The 21004-nt window shown below is 52.9% G+C and overlaps 1 protein-coding gene and 1 non-coding gene across 2 annotated transcripts; one reads left to right on the forward strand and one right to left on the reverse strand.

Moving 5' to 3' along the window:
• Positions 1–1533: 1533 nt before the first annotated feature.
• TRNAM-CAU lies at positions 1534–1606 on the forward strand. Its single transcript has one exon. It is a non-coding gene; the product is annotated as a tRNA-Met (tRNA).
• Positions 1607–7642: 6036 nt separating this feature from the next.
• Positions 7643–11192, reverse strand: TLE7 (TLE family member 7). The gene is made up of 9 exons (XM_041773053.1): positions 10978–11192; positions 10857–10879; positions 10626–10684; positions 9682–9891; positions 9332–9573; positions 8993–9134; positions 8681–8834; positions 8064–8137; positions 7643–7747 (listed from the first exon to the last, which is right to left on the reverse strand). Exons 1-9 carry the CDS (start codon positions 11190–11192, stop codon positions 7643–7645), a joined length of 1224 nt encoding a protein of 407 aa, XP_041628987.1.
• Positions 11193–21004: the final 9812 nt, after the last annotated feature.

Here is a 21004-nt window from a genome sequence, read left to right on the forward strand (position 1 = left end):
GGGGGCAGGCAGGAAGGCCCTGCAGACTCACGGTGGGAGAGGTAGAGGGAGCTCAGGCTTCACAGCTCTAGGGGTGCCTGGGAACCCCTTCTGCTGTTGGTTTTCAACTCCTATTCTGGGAGAACTTGTGCCACCCCTGGATGAAAGGGAGAAGCCACAAAGGCAAGGTCGGGTAGCAGCTGAGAGAAAAACAAACCCAAGCCCCTGACTCCCGCGCAGGGCTGTTTGCTCAGTGCAGCCTCTCCCACCAGCTGCCAGCTGCGGGTCTGGGCAGGAGATGGTAGCCGAGGGTGGCTTGGGGTGGAGCCCAGAGCCCCCACCGCCCACCACTGAATGTGGTGTACTTAGGGGTGCCTCAGATCCCGTCGTGGATCACAGATCATGCAGTCAATAGAAGAGGCAACTGAGAGCAATCTGGAAGCACAGGATACCCTACCGGCACTTACTGCTCTGAGAAACCAGGAAAGGAAGAGGGAATCCGTGTGAACTGTGGTACAAGGATCACCTGAAACCTGTTTCCAATCAGCACCAAAACCCTTGAAGGCGCAAGTACCAGGAAGCGGCGAGTCCTACCAGATACAAAAACATATGGTTACTCTGCCCAAAGCAAGAATTCCCCGAGGGCTGGGGCGCGAACACGCCGACAAGGCCTGCAGTCATCTTACCCCATAATAACGGGGCACGAGGGGGACAGGCGGCCATTCCCTGGGAGCCCCCCGCTGGGCATCCGCAGCAGAAACTTCCCTGCAGGAATGGGGGGGGGGTAAGGCGGGGGGTGGGGGGTAAGGCAGGGGGGCGGGCGGGCGGGCGTCCTGGGGAGCCCCCCGCTGGGCATCCGCAGCAGAAACTTCCCTGCAGGAATGGGGGGGGGGGGTAAGGCGGGGGGGGGGGGTAAGGCAGGGGGGCGGGCGGGCGGGCGTCCTGGGGAGCCCCCCGCTGGGCATCCGCAGCAGAAACTTCCCTGCAGGAATGGGGGGGGGGGGTAAGGCGGGGGGGGCGGGCGGGCGTCCTGGGGACCGCTGTGCGTCGTGCCCACCCAGCCCTCTGCCCGCCCGCTCGGGGAACGGCGTCGCTCGTCGGCCCTTCAGGACGAGGTGCCCCCGCATGTAACAAGGGAGCAAATCACGGAGAAGAGAATCCGAAACCTCAGAGTAGTCACCACAGATTCTTCCCTGTTGTCCTACTGAACCCACACCCCAAGGGCCTTCTGGAGTCTTCTCTCCCGCCCCCGCCCCCGCCCGGTCCCCGCCGGGTCCCCGCCCGCCCCTCGCGCAGGGGCGCCCCCTGCCGCCCGCCCCCGCCCCCGCCCCGCGGGTGAGCTCCGCCAGCCTGAGGTGCTCCCGCGGCCAGCAGCCGCCCTCAGGACGACACCCCGGCCCCGAGGGCCCCGCCCCTGCCCCGCGCGCCCGCGGGGTCCCCCTCGGAGCCACCCCCCCGGGGTTACCGGGAGAAGCCGACGCGCGGGCGCGGCTCGGGCGGCGGAAGGGGCCGTCGGCGCCTCCCTAGCCGGGAAAGGGGCCCTCCGGCGCAGCGGCCCTCTTGGCGCAGTGGGCAGCGCGTCAGTCTCATAATCTGAAGGTCCTGAGTTCGAGCCTCAGAGAGGGCACGGCGTTTTGCTGTGCCGCGGGGCGAGGCTGCTGGAAGCCCCCGGGGAGCAGGACGCCGCCCGGCCGAGGAGCGGGGACGCAGCGCAGGCGGGAGGAAGGACGGGCCGGGCCGCCCGCGCCCGGAGCACGGAGCCGTAAGTGAGGCGGCGCTGCGCGGGGAGGCGGACGGAGCGTGGCCCGGGCACGCGGTTGCTTTTGCGGCATCCGAGGAAGTGCGCTGCGGGCCGCGCCCCGTCGCCCCGCGCCCCGTCGCCCCGCGCCCCGTCGCCCCGTCGCCCCGCGTCGTCTGCTGCCCGGAGGCCGCGTCCCCCGCGCCGTCCCGGCTTCTCCCGAGGCTGCACCGTCGCTCCGCTGCAGACCCGCCTGGCGGGGGGCGGGGGAGCACCTGGGCAGCCGCCCCCCCCCCCGGGTCCCCGGACGGCCAGGGGGGCGCCGGCAGGTGACCCAGGCCGCGCCCCGTGCCCCGGCGGAGCCCCGCGAGCTTCGGGATTCCGTCCACCGGGGCCTCGAGGACTGGGGTTTCGTCCCCGTTCATTCTTTACGAGTCTGTTTCTTCTTCTTTTCCAAGATAGAGGAATTTCTAGTTTTCTTCTCTTGATTCACTTCTGTCTTAAAGGGTCGCGTGGTGGTCACAGGGATATGGTTTGAGGCGGGGCTCCCGAGCCAACGGTTAAGAATTGTTGAGAGGTTTTTGGTGCAAAAAAGGTGGTTTTACTATAGGGCCTGGGCGGGGCCCGTGGGCGGAACGAGCGGCGCTAGGATTTTTGAGCAGCATTCCTTACACACCTTGCGGTCGGGGGAGGGAAAGATAAGGAAGTTTCCAAAAGTATTTTCATATGTTAAAGAAGATTTACGGGATCCTGGAGACCTGGTTGTGGTCAGGCCGAGGGTGTTTTTCCCTCTAGCAGAGCATCCACTGTAAGACACCCGGGAGCTCACACGAATGTCCTACTCCGCCCGCCTCAAGTGCTTCACTGGGCTGCAAGTTGTAAGGAAATCTAATTTGATCTACATTTCTTTTGCCTTTGTTCTTCACAACAACAAAATATTTTTAGTATATTTTAAACTTTTTATGTTCTATATTTTATATTTTTATATCTTTTTAAAATTATTTTTATTTTATATTATTTTTATTCTTTTTTTATTCCTTTTTATTATTATTATTATTCTTAAGTAAGCCCCACAACCCCCAGAGGGGCTTAAACTCACTGCCCTGAGGTTGAGTCACGTGCTCGACCAACTGAGCCAGCCAGGTGCCCTGGTCATAGAATATAGTCTGTAAGAATTAAATCCTCTGAAATTGATAGCTCAGTGTTTGGTTGCATTTTGTAAATGCTTTTTTTCTGAATGTGGGAAAAAATATTCTGTACTGGTTGTATGCATTGTACTGTTTCCTACTCACGTTAATCTTCTGTATTCTCTTTTAAAATCTTCTGTGTTTTTTTTTTTTTTAAGATTTTATTTATTTATTTATTCATGATAGACAGAGAGAGGCGGAGACACAGGCAGAGGGAGAAGCAGGCTTCATGCCGGGAGCCCGACGCGGGACTCAAGTCCGGGACTCCAGGATTACACCCTGGACCAAAGGCAGGTGCCAAACCGCTGAGCCACCCAGAGATCCCCACCTTCTGTTATTTTTAAGACTTCTGTTTGAACTATTGGTTATTGATAGATTTTTTCTATTTTGTCAATTTGTATATATTTGTTATAATTACATATTTTTATATGTATGCAAAATATAATATATATTTATGCATTAATAAATGCATAAAGCATAGAATTCTTGTATCTCCGTTGTGAATTGAACCTGAACACTTATAAAATGTTCACCTTTGCTGCAAATATTGCTCTTTTTTTTAAGATTTTATTTACTCATGAGAGACACAGAGAGAGAAAAGCAGGCTCCATGCAGGGTGCCCGACCTGGGACTCGATCCTGGGTCTCCAAGATCACACCCTGGGCTGAAGGCAGTGCTAAACCACTGAGCCACCTGGGCTGCCGGGCTTTTTATTTTAAACTACATGTGGTGGGCAGCCCCGGTGACGCAGCGGTTTGGCGCCACCTGCAGCCCAGGGCGTGATCCTGGAGACCCCGGATCTGTCCCAAGTCGGGCTCCCTGCATGGAGCCTGCTTCTCCCTCTGCCTGTGTCTCCGCCTCTCTCTCTCTCTCTGTGTCTATGAATAAATAAATAAAATCTTAAAAAAAAAAAAAAAACTACATGTGGTCTAATAGTAATATATCAGTTTACTTTGATTTAGTGTGTACAAGAAAGCATCTTTTTCCATAAGTTTCATACTTTCGGTCAGTATCCTTGTTTTAATGTCTCCTTTAAACACATACACTGGAGCAGCTACCTTTGGCTCAGTTCGTGATCCTGGAGTCTGGGATTGAGTCCTGCATCCCCTGTAGGGACCTTGCTTCACCCTCTGCCTGTCTCTGCCTCTCTCTCATGAATAAATAAATAAAATCTTAAAATAATAATAATAATAAATAAACACCTACATTTGTTATATTTTTAATCCAGTCTAATAACCCCTACAGGTTAATAGGAATATATACTCTATTCAAATTTAACATAATTACTGACATGTTTGAATTCAAATCTACCATTTTAATAAGGTTTCCCTTTTTGTTCTGCCTGTTGTCTGTTGCACTTTTATTTTTGTTTCAAGTTTTTATTTAAATTCTAATTAGTTGAGACGTCTGCGTGGCTCAGCGGTTGAGCATCTGCCTTCAGCTCAAGGCATGATCCCTGGGGTCCCAGGATAGAGTCCCGGATCCAGGGATGGAGTCCCGGATTCAGCTCCTTGCAAGCCTGCTTCTCCCTCTGCCTGTGTCTCTGCCTCTCTCTCTCTCTGTGTCTCATGAATAAATAAAAAAACTTTTAAAAAAATTCTAATTAGTTAAAATATATCTTTTCTTTTGGATTGCTTTATTCTTATATTAATAGATTAATATCAAATTAAATAATGAGTTAATAGATTGTATTGATTGTAAATACTAATATTAATGTTATACTTGTTTATGCCAGCATTTTCCCTCTTTTTGTTTTTTTTTTTTTTTAATTATTTATTTATTTATGATAGTCATACAGAGAGAGAGAGAGAGGCAGAGACACAGGCAGAGGGAGAAGCAGGCTCCATGTACCGGGAGCCCGACGTGGGATTCGATCCCGGGTCTCCAGGATCGCGCCCTGGGCCAAAGGCAGGCGCCAAACCGCTGCGCCACCCAGGGATCCCCTTCCCTCTTTTTTTGAAAACTATACCCTTGTTTAATATTCTTTTAGTAATTAACCTAGAAATTTCAATGCTACTACTTGACTTATGAAAACTACTACTAACAGGGGTTTTTACCTTTTTTTAAGTTATCTCTGTGCCCAACGTGGGGCTCAAACTCACAACCCTGAGAGATCGAGTCGCATGCTCTATGGACTTAGCCGGCAAGCACCCCAGGACTTATACCTTCCAGAAAAAATTTTAGAATTCTTTTACTTTATCACTCCAGTTATTACTCTCCCAAGTTACATGCTTTTTTCTTGTTTCAGTTCTCTTGGACACATGCCTAAGAGTGGGGTTGCTGGGTCACATGGTGATGCTATGTTTAGCATTTTGAGCTACCAATTATTGTTCAAAGCAGCTGCACCATTTGGGATTCCAGTTTCTCCACATCCTTACCAACACTTGCTGTTGGTTTTATTCTAGCCCTCCTAGCAGATGTGAAGTGGTATTTCCTTGTGGGTTTGATTTGTATTTTCCTAATGATGGTGAGCAGCCTTTCCCCTGCTTGCTGGTCAGCCATCAGTATACCTTCTTTGGAGAAATGTCTATTCAAATCCTTTGCCCTTTTAAAAATTGGTTTCCTTGTCTTCTTATTTTTGAGTTCTAAGAATTCTTTATATGTTTTGGATAGAAGCTCCTTACCAGAAGCAGGATTTGCAAATGTCCTCTCCCCTTCTGTGGGTTGTCCGCCCCTGTTCTTGATGGTCTCCCCTAGGTGCTCATTTTTTATTCTGATGAACTTTATTTTTGAAGAAATAAACATTGCAATTGGAGTTAAAGCTCCTTTTTTGTCACTTAATGACACAATTTCTCTCCCTACCTCCCCAGAGATTACTTCTATTCTAGATTTGATCTCTAATTTCCTAGTTGTTTTTTTAATCCTGTAAAATACACATAACAGAACTTATACCATCTTAACCATCTTGAGGTATACAGGTCAGTGGCATCGAGCACATCCACATGGCTGTGCCACCATCACCACCATCCATCCCCAGAGTCCCTCTCATCTTGCAACACTGAAACTCTGTCCCTGTCTAACACCAAGCTCCCATTTCTTGCTCTCTCTCAGGCCCTTGTAACCACATTCTGCTCTCTGGCTCTAGGAATCATCTAAGTACCTCATAGGACTAGAATCACAGTATATGTCCTTTTGGGATTAGCTTAGTTCACTTCCCACGCAATCTTCAAGGTTCATCACATTATAGCGGGTGTCAGAATTTCCTTCCTTTTAAAAGGCTGAATGATAACATTTTCTTGTGTGTCTGCATATTACATACACATCACATTTTGTTTGTCAATTCATCTTTCAGTGGACACTTGTTATAAATTTGTGTCTAGCCCAGTGGGCTAGATCTAGTGTTGACCTCTACCCTCTGTATCATATTTTTTAGTGGATTTTAATTACTCCTATTATTTAGAGACACACTAGCTATAGCAGGGGTCGGCAAACCTCAGCCAGCAGACCAAATATGGCCCACTGCCTGTTTTTATAAATAAAATTCTGCTGGAACACAGCCACGTGCATTTGTGCATTAATTGTCTATGGCTGCTTGCATGCTACAACAGCAGATTCTCACCAACAGCAGAGTTGGGTGACTGGGGCAAAAACCATAGGGCAGAGCCTAAACTATTCATACTTTAACCCTTTAAGTAAAAGTTTGTGGTTTCCAGGGCAATAGTAACAAATAGATTCCAAAATGTGTAACAGCTCAAACACCAGTTTACTTTTACCATACCATACCCCCAAAGCAGGCAGTTTTCTCCATGTTCGATTTGTGGACAAGGGATGCTTCCATCCCATGGCTCTGCAATCCACAGGGGCCTCCACGTCATTGCCTTGAGCTTGTAGACGCTACTACTCCTTTAGCCCCTGGTCCAGGAACAAGCCTCCTTCCTCACTCATGATCCATCGGCAAGAACGAGGTACCTGACAGTATCCCGGTACAAAGAGTGGCATACTTGGTCACCTCCTCCCAGTGGCAACCCTAAGCTACCAACTGTAGCTGTTTCAGCCACGCCAATACCAACAAGCAAGGCAGAATGGGCAAGGATAGAAAAGCAGGCCTCTACGGCTTGATGTCAGGAGCTGAGCTTTTTATGCCTGCAAAGGGCCAGACAAAATGCTACAGAACGCCAGAATGAAAATCAGGCCTTCGCAAGATTCGGGCAAAGCCAGGTGAGCTACAAGGAGAGAGCACCCTTCCTCGGGATATGGTTAAACCAGCTCATGGAGTCGTAACCTGGGTCAAGAATGGAGTGTTGTTGGTCTGCTGACTCCCTGATAGAGCCTGAAAGTTTGTACAGGTATGTACCTTTCTTCTTGAGCTTTCTGAAGGTTCCAAGAATTCTGACCACCGAAAAAAAGTTACAAACAAAACTAACTCTAGTCTAATATTCCTTTCCCACCCTGGAAGTTGCTGAGGGGGTTGTATGCAATCCATCCAATGAGTTTGTTATTTGAAAAAACTGACCACATATCAGGCCATTTTGGTTTTTGCTTTTCTATTTTGTTAATTATAAAGGCAAGTTTCCCCCACTGAAATGCAGAAATCAGTGGTAGAATAATAACAAAGAAAAACTCCTAAGCCATATCATAAAAACCTGAGAGCACAGACTAGGTGTGTACTGGGAGGAGGGAATGGCCAGATGACCGGCCATCGAGGGTAAGGTGGAGGTATCAGGGCATGAAGATGGTCATCCTCTCAGCCTGCCGGCCACCTCTGGGTCTTCACCATCAGGAGCACAACATGCAAACTTCAGTACAAGAGCTGGTAAACCGTGGCACTATTCTTGGAGCCCGTGACCAGATACTGGTTGTCTGAAGACACATCACAACACAGAATATCCGTAGGCTCCTCTGCCTATAGGGAAAGAGAGGCCAAAAGAATGACCACAGGCAGCGGCCGGCACGGGCTAGAGATGAAAGCCTCACACGGGGCTGTTTCAAGGCAAAGGTTGGACCTGAGGTTCAGTCTGGAGAGCATGGGGCAGCTCTCAGGGCTCAAGGTGGAGCCTGTGAGGTCACAGAACCTTGAGTCCTCATTCCCCTTCCTCTATTAAATGGCCCCAGATGCCAGCCCAGAGGTACTTTCTGGGACTGTCCTTGGGACCTGACCCACTAGGATCTGGGTCTACTAGTTCTGCTTGCCTGAGTTTGCGCATCCCTCCTCCCAATACCTGAAACAACCTTTGTAGAGAAGGTGCAGCTATGCAGTGGATCGACTCGTCCAGTGTGGTCACAAAATAGCTCCCTGGTGAAGGAAAGGCAGGTGGAGAGGCCAGAGACCAAGCTTGCATTCCAGTCCCAGCTCCATCCCCAAGATGACTAGGGAAAGGGCCGCTCTTTCTCTGGCTCAGTGTGTGGGTCTATAAAAATCAGACCCAAGAGCCAAACCATTCCCTCATCTGGCCCTCCTGCCACATATGGGATCATAGTCAGTATCACTGAGCAAAGGACAATCAGACGGGGCGTCAGGCCTCTTCTGCCCACCTGAGTCTCCAGGCTGCTGTTCAGTGTATGAAGGCACTCAGAGAGCCAGAAAGGAGAGGGACAGGAGACAGGAGACAGGTAGGGCACCAGGTCACAGAGGGAGAGGCAGCGGTGGGGAAGGAAGACGTGGATGCGGAGGTAAGAGCGGTAGGGAAACGGACACCTGGGTCTCCACTTGGCCAGGGCCTGAGGCTGGAAAGGGAGGAACAGAGCCTGAAACCAGGCTGGGCCCAGACTCTGTAAATGAGCGGACATCTTGTGGTACGACGGGACCCCTAGAGGAGGTCGTCTGGCTTCTACTCACCACAGGAGGCAAACTTGAGGTTGTGGTGGTTGACGTATTTATGAAGGACTGCCTTGAACTTCTCTCTCCGATGTGTATGGAGGATTATGATATCACTTGTTCTCAAGCCTACCAGCACCCATTCCTCACTAGGGTCGTGGGTAATGCTGAGGATCTGTGTGGAAGAAGGATGGAGTCACCACTCTGAACTGCCCACACCCCCATCATCTGTGCCCTCTCTTGAAACTCTGTCCCCACCCCTGCGAGCGCCCCCGGCTCCCAGCCACAGGGACTGCCCTCAGCCCGGCAGTGGCTGCCCAGATGCCCAGACACCTCATGCTGCAAATCGTGCTGCTGTAACCTCTGGTAGCTCCTCAGGTCCCAGGAATATAGTCTGGTGTCTTCACCTCCCGTCCAGAACTTATTGCCCACGATGTCCACACATCGGGACCCATATTCTGGGACTTCATGCTTCCTGATGGGAAAACAGTTCAGAGGTGCATGCACTGGCTAAACACCCGGAAGTCGTGGGCCCAGGAAGACCCCAGCAGCACCCTGCATATATTCTCCACACACTCACCTAGTCCTCCTGCACAGAGCGGGGAGGGAGGCCCAGAAAGGGATACCAGCTTTCCCAAAGACCTTACCATCAAGCCCTCCCCTAGATCGTACCTGATCAAGATCTGGTTCCGCAAATCCCAAATCTCGACAAATCCTTTGAAACAAGCCAAGCAGATCTGGGCATTGGAGGAGAGTGCCAGGGAATAGCACATGGGGCCCGTGGAGGCCAGCTGTGCCCTGATGCGGGGTGTGGGTGCCAGGTCCCAGAGAGTCAGGCTCCGGGACAGACCCCCAGTGATGAGGCTCCGCTCGTCAGGGAAGAGCTTGCAGGTGAGAACACAGTTCTGGCGATCCTGTAGGAATAGTTCCCACCTTCACATCACCTCCTGGAGGCGTGGCCTCTGAGTCTCACGACAGAGGTCACATCTGGGTTCCCACGGTCCTTCCTGAACACCACTTACCTGCAGGTCCAGCTGGGCCTGCGGGGGCATGTTGCAGCTGTACAGAGCGCTCTTGTCCCACACCTTAATGTAGCCGTGGCCACACGTGTATACATGGTGAGTGGAGCTGATGGCAACGGCATAGACTTTCTTTCCGTGGCGGAGCCTGCCAACCTTCCAGGACCTCCGTGGGACCCTCTGCCTGACGACTGCTTCATCTGGAATTGGTGGCTGGGGAGAGGAGAAAGTGGGTGGCCAGCAAAGGGCACAGTCAAGGCCTCCTGTCATCCATGCGCAACAGCCTGCCCCATCCTCTGACTGTTCACCTGACAGCTCTTCCTGACCCAGGGCGAAACCATGTCCTCATCTGGGGACCCAACCATCAACAACCTTTTGCACTAGCTGCATGGTGCCAGGCTTCCCTCCTGGATACACAGGCCATGTTCTGAGATAATTCTGTGTGCCAGCAGTAAGAGCAGGACCAGCTAGGAACCCCCTCCCCCCCCCCCACTGCCCCTCAGACACAGCTCTAGAAGAGGTGACACTATGAGCCAAAGGCTCTAAACGCTGGTGGTGAGAGCTGGGCAGCCTAGTTCAAAAGAAGCAGGGATGGGATGTCTGGGTGGCTTAGTGGTTGTTGAACAGCTGCCTTTGGCTCAGGTCCTGATCCTGGGGTCAAGGATCAAGTCCCACATCAGGCTCCCTATAGGGAGCCTGCTTCTCCCTCTGCCTGTGTCTCTGCCTCTCTCTCTCTCTCTCTCTCTCTCTGTGTGTGTATGTCTCTCATGAATAAACAAATAAAATCTTTAAAAAAAGAAAAAAGGCAGAGAGCTACAGGAAACCCACCACCTATGGGAAAGAGAACGAGGACACACTGCATGTCCTCACCTTCTCTTACTAGCTTCTTGTTTTGGGAGGTAGTAGGGAAGGCAAAGATCCCAAGTTTAGAAAAATAATACACTTACAATTGCCCTGAGGAATGACCAAACTTCTTCACTGGGCGGAGGCGAAGGGCAAGCCTGGCCTGCAGGGAAAAACCAACACCCACCTGCTCACAGAGAGGGCAGCCAACAGCAACAGATTCAAGGGGAAGGTTGCTTTCCTGACACCAGGCCTCGTGCCTTGTCCCCCCCCCCCCCCCATGTGAGGCCCAGCCTTGCCACCTTCCCTGCCCACGTGACCCAGCTGAGACTTACCAAATTCGGGTCCTGGCGGGAAGCTATGACACATGGAGAGGAGGGGGGACACAGTGTGATCGGGAGAGCTCTGTGCTAGGATCCCCCCTCCCATCACCAGTTGGGTTCAAGCAAGACCCACCTGGGGTTCAGCTCTGCTGCTGCTTCTGGCTCTGCCTCAGAGAGCCAACTGGCCTGGAGCTCAGATCTGTCTGGAGTCTGGAGGACCCACTGCTGCTGATAAACTGGGTCATGCTGCGTCGGGGACCCCAGAAGCTGCTGGGGTGTCCCATATACCCCCTCAGGTTGGGTCTGTGCTTGGTCTTCATCCTGGGAAATGCCAGAGCTTTCCGGCATGTTGCTTCCCTCCTCTGGCTCATCATATATACTAAGTATACTAAATAACGCCTCTTCCTTCTCTCTACTCATGTTCTCAGATCGGTGAAGTGTCTGAGCCACGGGGTTCTAGGGCTTGAGAAAGGAGCCCATCAAACAGCACCTGGGTGACCAATTTGTCCTGAGCCCCTGTAGCAAGAGAGAACAGATACAGTATACATGCACACTGTTTAGGATCTATTTACAAGGGTCTGAGAACACTCTCAGGTCAAGAACAGTTCTCAGATCAAGAGTGATGAGAGCATTCAAAAGGTTGACTGCTGAATCATGTTTTATCCTAAAAGCTGGAAGTGATGGTGTTAAAGGTGAAAGTTTCACGCACCCGTTTTGAGATGTTAGCAGCAGGTGTTATGTTTTTCCTTCTAGACACACAGATGGCGTTTCCAGTCCTACAAAATCAAAGTCACCCTTTCATCTGGCAATATACCTCTCAAATGAGGACTCCTCCCCAGTGTGAACATGGGGCAACAGGAAACTCTACTCAGGTCACAGGCTCTTTTTCCTGCCTTGAGGCAACAACAGTGGAAGCACCCCAAGGTGTCATGCAAATGTGACATTCCATTTGGAGGGGCAAGGTCACACAATGACGGAGAAGTTGGCTGGTGGGGATATTCTTCTCTCCTACTCTATGGGATATCCTGAGAACTGAATGGAATTATGTGTGTAGGATACTCAGAATTACATAAGGCTAGGGACAGACCCTCACCAAATGGCTGCAAGGGCAGTTATCTGTGGGCTGCACTGGGGACCAGAGCTTTGAGGATTTAAGGCCGTCCTCCAGGCTGCCTGACAGGTAGCTCGAGCAGGCCTGGGGAACTGTTGTATGGCCAGACTCTGCTACTCTGGACACTCTGAGGTCTCACTCTGCATATGGCCTAGAACCAAACACTTTATACGTAGTTGATCCCATTTCACCCAGATGACTGCGTGAGCTGCATTTTACAGATTTTAAGAACTGAAGCTCAGGAGAACAGATAACTAAAAAGCACAGGGAAAAGGTTCAAATCCCTGTTACTCCCCCACCCCCTAACCCGAGTCTGGCTCTGAACAGTCACCTTCCCTACCTCCCTGTGAGAAGAGGGAAGACACACTCACTGTGGGCACAGATGCAGTTGCCCTCTGACTTAACACTTAAATATAGGCAAAATGATGTACCAGCTGAAGTGCTGTGACAGCAGATGATATAGACAAGTCCCACAGCCACAGGAAGGGACTGGTGACATGTTACAGTACGGTACGTGCATAATGTGGAATACTACACAACTGTTAACGATAATAAGGACACATCTGCAAGGACCAGGAAGTTTTCTAGGTGTGTTCATGAGGGGAGAGGTGGATCCAAGGCTCAGACAAAGTGCATAACATGCAGCTTCGGTGTAAAGGAAGGATGGCAATCTGAACCTATCTTTGCATATGTTTGTATGCACATAAGAAATTAGGAAGAGTAGTGGCCTTTGGGAATGCAAATTGACATAGCGACAAGAACTAGAGGAAGATTTGCCTCTGCCCAACTCAGGAGAATTTTTGTACCTGTGTAGCTCTTTGAACCTAAGTTTAAAGTTGTCAGACCTTGAATGTTTTTCTCCACCAAATCCACTTTCTTATCTTCCGCCAAATGATAATTTGGGGTCCTTGTGATGCTTAGTTACTTGTTTAAATAATTTAACAAATTCACCCTGACTTGCATCAGGTTCCTTTTAAGTGGGTGGAAGCTCACAGCACACACCAACCAGTGTGACGAGGATGGGCAGGGAGGGACCAGCAAGCTGCCCTTGGGTAAAGCTTAAAGGCAGTGAGGCCATTTAGTCAGAATTTCACAGATGAAGAGGATTTCACCCTAAGAGTAAGACAAGACTTTCTAGAAAGAGCAGTAGAAAGGGTCCATATGACTGAATCCCACTCTGCTCTATCCCCAGAGCTGGGAATGCAGAGACCACTCCCCTCCCCTCACCACGGAATTCTTATGCAAGTTTCAATACAAAATGCTAGTGCTGGGCGTCCATCCGGTCACCGACACCCCCCCCCCAGGAGGAAACTCACCCTGAAGGCAGAAGGTCAAACCCCCAGAGAAGGGGAAGCAGAACTGAGACCTAATCGGTGCGGTGCCGGTGCCAGTGCCAGTGCTGGGACCCTCCCTCCCACACCCAGCACCCAGGCACTGCCCCACTCCCACCCAGGCCTGCTGTTTTTACACCTTAGCCTAATTGATAATCAAGCTCTGGGTTAGAACCTGCATTAAGTATCTTCCCGGGCATGGCCTCAACCTCCCATTTCCAATTAGCCCCCCAATCCTTGGAAGAGGGATGGGACAGGGGTCTCCCGAGGGAAGTCCTGGCAGGAGGCTAGATGGAGCAACAAAGTTTTAGGGGGTAAGTCTCTGGATCAGGTTCAGGCCGCCCGCAAGAGCCAGTGTTGGCGCAGAGACGGAGAGCTGGTTAGGCTGTCCCCAAGAGCCCGTGCGGGTGCTTATCTCCAGGTGCATCCCCTTAGGGTTATGACGGGAGGGGGGGCACTAGTCCTCCTCTGGGGCCCCGACTGAGCCTGGCTCTGTGATCATTCATCTTTCATCAGAGTCTCTGAAACGGAACGCCACGGAGGCCTTTCTTCTCATTGGCTGTCTCATCCGGCAGCTCTTAAATTTGAGTACTCATCAGAACCTGGAGAGCAAGGCCCACCCCAGAGACTGAATCTGTAGGAATGGGGTGGGGACCCAGATGGTATTTCTAACAACTTCCAGGGTGCCACATTTGAGAACCACTGTGAACCCCTGTGTCTGGTGGTCCCCTTCTGCAGGAGTGAAGGGGCAGTGAACCGCATCCCCTCTTGCTCTTCCCCTCCACGCACCCCCGGCCTCTGGCCCACCCATCCCACTGAACACGCTCTCACTTCTACTCTGGTTCCTTGCTCCCTTCTTTGGAAGCATCAGTCCTCAAATGGCCACTGCATCCAGAGAAATCTTTTACTATCTCTGACCTCTAATCTCCAAAGCTCTCTGTCTCTCCCTTTCTCTCTTTTCCCATCATTTATGCACCCCTCATCCCTAAAACTTTTATGGTTGCCTGTGGCCTTCCAGATAATGTCTGGTATTATCTTTGGCTCGGTATTTAAGATCCATCATCCCCTTCCGGGCCCAGCCTGGTCTCACTTTTCCCCTGATAATACCTTAACCTGACCCCCCAAAGAGCTTGACTGCACCCTTCCACCCTCGCTCCCCTCATGCTGTTCCCTCATCCAGAAATGCTGTTCCTCGTCCACCCATGTATCACATTTATACTCCCGTGTACTCCAGGCACATTGCTAGCCATCAGGTTAAGACCTGGCCCAAGTCCTTGCGGAGCTCCAACCTGAGAGGGAGGGACAGAAGGGTATTGATAGAATTCCCCAGCTGACCCATGATCCATTTTTGGTGAATTATCCCTTTTCTGATTCTCACAGGAAACACAACAGTGAAACATGGATTTTATCCCCACTTTGGAAATACAAGAATTAATTTGGGGAGTCAGAACTTCATGGAGATGTCACTGAACAGGTGGAAGAGCTGGGTCCAAAGCTAGGCCTACATAATTTTTAAAAATATGTTTGTGAGGGAGCTGTAGTGAATCATAGGGGTTCTTTCTATATTCTGCCTATGAATCCTTTGGCAGAACGTGTGCACTGCCAGTTTGTGGCTGGCCTTTTAGCTCTCTTAATGGTGTCTAGATGAAAAGAAGTTCTTAATTTTTTTAAAGATTTTTTTATTTATTCATGAAAGACACACAGAGAGAGAGGCAGAGACATAGGCAGAGGGAGAAGCAGGCTCCATGCAGGAGCCCAATGTGGGACTTGATGCTGGAACTCCAGGATCACCCCCTGAGCCAAAGGCAGATGCTCAACTACTGAGCCACCCAAGCGTCCCATAGTTCTTAATTTTAATTCAGTACAGCTTATCTAACCTTCTAAGGTTAACTTTTTTTTTTTTTTTGGAGTCTTATTTAGGAAATATTTGCTGCCCTCAGTATCATGATGATATGCCCCTTTGTTTTATTCTAGGAGGTTCTCTATTTTACCTTCCACATCTAAATGTATAAAGTTTAGGAGCTTGGCAATATCTAGAAAGAGTTGCAGGGAACACAGAGGATCCAGGCCACAAGCCTAGGTCTCTCAATGGGAGGCCACCAGCCCTGCAGTGAGGAGCCCAGCCCTTCTGTCAAACTGTCCTGATTTGAAGCCCAGGCCTGCCACTTCCAGGCACCATGAGCTCTGACAAGTTGCCAGCCAGTGCCTCAGTTTTCTCCTCTGTAAAATGGAGAGGGCAAGATAAATTCCTTTTTTTATGAATTCCTTCCTAAAGCTGAAGTCAGACCCAAAGGTTAATAGGGCTTTGACAAGACCAGGTTTCAAGTAAATGCTCAGTAAGGGTGAGCAACTCTAAGGGGTCTGAGGAAAAGGAAAGAAAAAGAGGTGAGAGAGGCCAGTGGGAAGACCCTTGTGCAGGGAGGCAGCCCACGGAGAAGAGAGTTGCCGGAAGGTGCATAGGGTCTGGATCACAATCAGCTACATTCATTGCAGGGCACTCACTAGATGTGCATTTCTGGGTTGTCGGTGTCCATTTTTAGCTGCTCCAGCAGGGAAGTTATGTTTAAAGAAAATGAGGTTCAGAGAACTTAAGTAACTTGCTCAAGTAACCTCATACAGCAACAAAGGGCTGGAGTTAGGATTTGACGCCAGGTCCACACAATCCCACATGGCCCTCTTCCAGGCTGCAGAGAGATGGAGGATGCCAGGAACAGGGGGCCATTTGGCTTCAACAGCCTGGAGAGGATGCTTCCTGCGCATTCTTTGGCCAGACACTGGAATACTAAGATTTGAGTTGTCAGACACTGGGAAGAACATAAGTGGGGGGTTATGGGGGGGGGGTTATAACAGGGTACTCAACTGAGACATGAACAAAAGAAGAAACGGGGCAGCTCTGAAGGGTGCAGCGTCAAGAACAGTGGTTCTCAAACTTAGAGGCAAGTCAAAGTAACCTGGGTGTTTATCGGTGCTCAAGGACCTGTGCCCTCTCCATTACTATTAGTAGGACTGTGGCCTGGGTGTCAGGATTTTTCAGAGTTCCCACTGTGGTTCCAATGTGAGCTAAGGTTGGAAACCACTCAAGTAGAGGGTTCTGCAGAGAAGGAAACAGGACCATTGTGTTGGTGAGAGGGTAGAGGGAAGCAGGTGGGAACATTCAAGAGGCTGAGGATGGAGGGACCAAAGTGACAAAGGAAGGTCAAGGGCACAGAAGGAATTTAGTTTAAGATAGAAAAGGGAAATGACCACAAAAGGAATTTATAACCTAGATGGAGAAAAGACAGTTTCGCTCTATTGTCTCTCAACTGTGCCTGTGGATGGCAGCACCTGTCTTGAGCCTAGACTGTACCCGGGCTGGTGGCCAACAGGTAAGACCAAAGATGTGTGAACCAGGGTGTTGGAACTTCCAGGTGGAGTTAGCAGACTGGATCCAGGACCTCAGTCAAATACTGTGCACCCACCCACTCACCCATCATCTTTCCCTCCAAGTGGCCAGTGAGCACAGGTTTATTGCACCCCTGCTGCCTTGGGCTCTGAGGACACAGGGCTGAGCCTACAAATCTGGCCTTGACCCTTTTGGATTTCAGTCTTTGGGGTGACACTGATAGTTGAGCTGTGAATTACAAATCAGAATGGAAAGTGACAGGATGGAGTTAGGGAGGGTGTGACAGGGGAGCACAGGGAAGGGGGACACACCAGATGTGAAAGGTCATGAGGGGTCAGTGAGGTCTGCAACATGAAGGATGAAAGGCATTCTGGGGGAAAGTGGGGTGGAGGAGAGCACAGGAGAATGTTCTGGGTAGAGAGAATAGTAGGTACAAAGGTTTGGATTAGTGTATTTTAACAACTGGGAGAAGCTTCTAGGGCCTGGAGCACAGAGAGTGTGTTGTGTTCTAGTCTAGGGAGAGTAGGTGGGGAGCCCCCGAGGGGTTCTGAGCTGGGGGAGACAGGATCAGACTAGTGTTTTGAAAGGACTCAGCCTACTCTTGAATGGATAGATGGGGGCAAGACCGGAGTCTAAAGACCAGTTAAAAGATGCTCAACATCAGGGAAATCGAAGTCAAATCCACAGTGATATTCCACTTCACACACACTAGGAGGGATATAACAACAAAAATGACAGCAAATAATAAATGTTGGTGAGGATGTGGAGACGCCGGGACGCCTGGGCACTGCTGGTGGGAATGCAAAATAGCGCGGCCCCTGTGGAAAACAGCTTGGCAGTTCCTTCAAAAGTCAAACACAGAATTACCAGCTAACCTGGCAATGCCACTCCTAGGTATGCACCTGAGAGCTGAAAAGAGCCTCCGACAGATTTTTGCACACCAATGTTCATAGTAAGCATTATTCACAATAGCCAAAAGGTACAAACAACCCAAGCGTCGTCAACGGATGGACGAAGGAAATGTGGTCTCTGCACACCATGACCATTAGTCGCCACTAAAAAGGAATGAAGTACTGAGTCAGGCAACAACATGGATGAGCCTTGAAAACTTTACACTGAGTCAAAGAAGCCAGACGCAAAGTTCCCCTTACGCGAAATATCCAGAATCGGCAAAGCCCTAGGCAGAGAGCAGACTGGTGGTTGCCAGGGGCTGCGGGGTGGGGGAGTGATTCCTTAATGGGGTCTCCTATTGGAGTGATCTGCAACTAGAGGGTGGTGGTGGGCGCGCAGCACTGTGAATGTACTTAGTGTAACTGAATCATACGCTTTGAAGTAGTTAAAGCGGTCAATTTTATGGGTATTTTACCACAATAAAGAAAGAAAAACTGTCATTGTGTCGCGAGTGAGAGGCCTCGCGAGTTCCCACAGCATTTTTCCTTCTTCACCCAGCAAACAGCGGGCAGTTTAGCTGGTGGTGTTCTTAACCTTTGCTCCCCAGGAGAAGAGCCCTACCTGCCCCCGGACGCCTTGGCCCCCCAGTGGCAGCTTGGGGCCGGCAGGAGCGGGCGGACGCAGCAGCACCCGGTGGGCAAACCCTGAGGCCGGAGCCGGACCTCTCAGACCCGGACCTCGATCGTCGCCTCCAGAGCTTTATCTGCGGGGCGGAGCGCCCTCGGGGGGCGCTGGGCGAGCAATCAGGGCTGAGGCGGTTGCGCTCCGAGGCCCGGCGCGGTGCGCGGTGGTTGTGCTCCTCGGTGGCTCCCCAAGCCCGGAATTCCTGCTCTCTCGGCACTAGGGCCTCCCCGGGAATTCACCTGGACGTCCGACGTCGACGTGAGTGGGTAAGCGGTCGAAGCCTGGCACCAAACGCTTCTCCATTCAGTAAGGGGCCCGCTGGCCCGGAGTTAAGGGGCCAGGCCCGCCTCGCCCGGGGAGCCCCCCGCCCCCGACTCTGTGGTAAAACGAGCCGCGGGGAGCGCGGGCAGCTGGCAGCTGGCGGAGGGCGCGGCGGGGGCCTGGGGCTGAGGCGCCCGGCGGGCAGCGAGGGGGCTGGGCGGAGGCGGGGAGCCGGCGGGGCGCAGGGGCACGGCCCGGGCTAGGCCCCCGCCCCCGCCCCCGCCCCCGCCCGCGGGGTGCCCGCGCCGCTGCTCGCCGCTCCCTGGCCGCGGGGCTGGCCGGCCGCTCGTGCGAGCCCCTCCTCCCCGGGTGCCTCCCCTCAGCCACCTCAGCCGCGGCCCCGCTGCAGAACGCTCCGGTTCTGGAACGCAGCCCCGTCTCCGCCCTCGACGCCCCTTACCTGCCGAGGCATCTTTGGGCGACACCCCGCCCTCCGGGCCCGGGCCCGCGGGCAACCGGGCGCCCCCTCGGGCTTCCAGGCGGCGCCTCTGAGACTTGCCGGGGAGGGCGGACGTCGGACCGAGGGCCACCTGGAAAGTCTGCAAGGCGCCGGCGCAGCGTTCTAGGGGTCCCCGGCCCGCGTGCACCCCACCCCCGCGGCGGCCCCCGCGGCGGCGGGCCTGGGCTTCCCGCGCCCTGCAGGGAGGGACGCGGCCGCCGGGGGCAGCAGGGCGCCGAGGCGGGAGGCCGGCGGCTGCTAATGGCTTCTCGCGCCCGGGGGCAGGTCGCGGGCCCCGCGCGCACAGGCCCGACGCCCCTGCCCTCCTCGCACCGCGGCTGACGGGGCGCGGGGGCGAGAGCGCGCGCCCAGCCGCCGGGGACTGAGGCGGCCGCAGACGGCTGCCAGCTGCCCCCCACGCGGCGCCGCGGCCCGGGCGCCCGGATCCGCAGCCTCGGGTCCCCACCCGGGAGCATGCGGGCCAAGGGCGGGTGGCCCAACTGCCCCTTACCGTGCGGCTGGAGGAAACGGGCCGGGCAGCGCGGGGCCGGGGGCTGGGCCTCGGCCGAGCGCGGGTCCCAGGAGCCGGCGCGGCTGGAGGTGACCCCGCACGATCACCGGAGCCACCGGGCCCGCGCGCCGCAAGGAGCAGGGAGCGCTGGAGCAGCCCGAGGCCCGGCGCAGGAGCCCGGGCCCAGCAGAGCGGGCTCGGCCCCAGGGCTGGAGCCCCGGGAGCCCTGGGACGTGCAGGATTTGCTGGGGACCACGTGGTCTGTGCGGCGTCCCCGCCTGAGCTGGGGGAAGGGACTGTAGGGAGCTCTCAGCCCGAGGACTAGGGACGCGGGGAGGCCACGGTCGACCTGGGCCTGTGGGAGGGGGTGTCCTCAGGTCCCTATCAAGAGACAGGGTAGCACACAGTGGGGTGTGGTCTGCCGACTGTGGGGTCCGCAGAGGCGGACTGGGTCCAGAGGCCTCTTCTCACAACCCCTAGCCCTAGTGTCAGGAGGAGGGGGATGCCAGCCCAGGGGTAGCTGTGCTGGGCCTCTTGTCCCCCCCCAGATGACACTGGAGCCTCGTCCTGCTTTGGCCTTTCTCCCCAGGCTGTCCCCTGACCTGCTGGGTGCCTGTGGGCAGCCACATTGACCGCTGACCTGGACAGGCCAGTTGCCTCCTTACCTGGGTGGGACAGGACCAGATGTTCTCTGAGGGCCCTTCCAGTGTGACAGGCTGGGCCGGAAGGGTGTGCTAACTGGGCTAAGGGAGAAAGACTATTTAATCCTGGCCCTTCCAGACCCACAGCTCCAGTTCAGAAAAATAGAAGAGCTTTTGTGAGGGAACAGAAGTCTCTGGTGCCATGGCTCCTTTGACCCTGGTAAGGCTTCCATTGGACCCAGGCAGCTCTGCGCTGGAGTAATGAGCACTGAGGATACAAGATGGTAGGACTACTGGGATGATGGAGCCATGTGACTTCATGAGGCTCTGCAGGTATCTCTTCTTCCTCTTGTCCTCGGGATCCGAACAGAGGACCTGTCCTGGACAGTAATAAACCTAGAGAGAGAAAATCCTCAGGGACCATCTGGTGGGAAGGGCCTGGAGTTCTGGGACCAGCCCCCACCCTGCACTGACAAGAGCCTGAGACTCAGAGAGATTGTGGTCACACAGGACACCAGTAGCAGATCCCAGACAGTAGGTTCTGTCCTTAGTGGCTTTTGACCCTCCTACAATCCCTGCCTTGGTCTTGCCATGGCACAGAAACTGCCAGACCCTGCCAGGAGCCAGGACTGTGGAGACCCAGCTAGTGGCTGCTCATGAACCAGGATGACTTGGAGAGTGCTGTACCCTTCCCACCTGGGTAAAAGACCACATTAGCAGCTGATCTGCTGTGTGACCAGAGGTAGTGCCATCCATCTTTGGGCCTGTTTCTTAAGTAAATTAAGGACTTGGACACCATGACCTGGGGCACTTTGGTCTTAGGGTATCATCTGGAACTGCCCAGAGGAG

This window comes from Vulpes lagopus, chromosome 10 (genome assembly GCF_018345385.1).
Source record: "Vulpes lagopus strain Blue_001 chromosome 10, ASM1834538v1, whole genome shotgun sequence".
NCBI classification, from domain to species: Eukaryota; Metazoa; Chordata; class Mammalia; order Carnivora; family Canidae; genus Vulpes; species Vulpes lagopus.

What these genes read in the sequence shown, in the direction of transcription:
- TLE7 (XM_041773053.1), bottom strand. Translation starts at nt 11,192, where the DNA reads ATGCCGGAAAGCTCTGGCATTTCCCAGGATGAAGACCAAGCACAGACC. An exon ending in AGCACGATTTGCAGCATGAG is followed by an intron (nt 8,835 to 8,992) that starts GTGTCTGGGCAT and finishes TCTTCCACACAG; the next exon opens with ATCCTCAGCATTACCCACGA. An exon ending in CTCTACAAAGGTTGTTTCAG is followed by an intron (nt 7,748 to 8,063) that starts GTATTGGGAGGA and finishes CTTTCCCTATAG; the next exon opens with GCAGAGGAGCCTACGGATAT.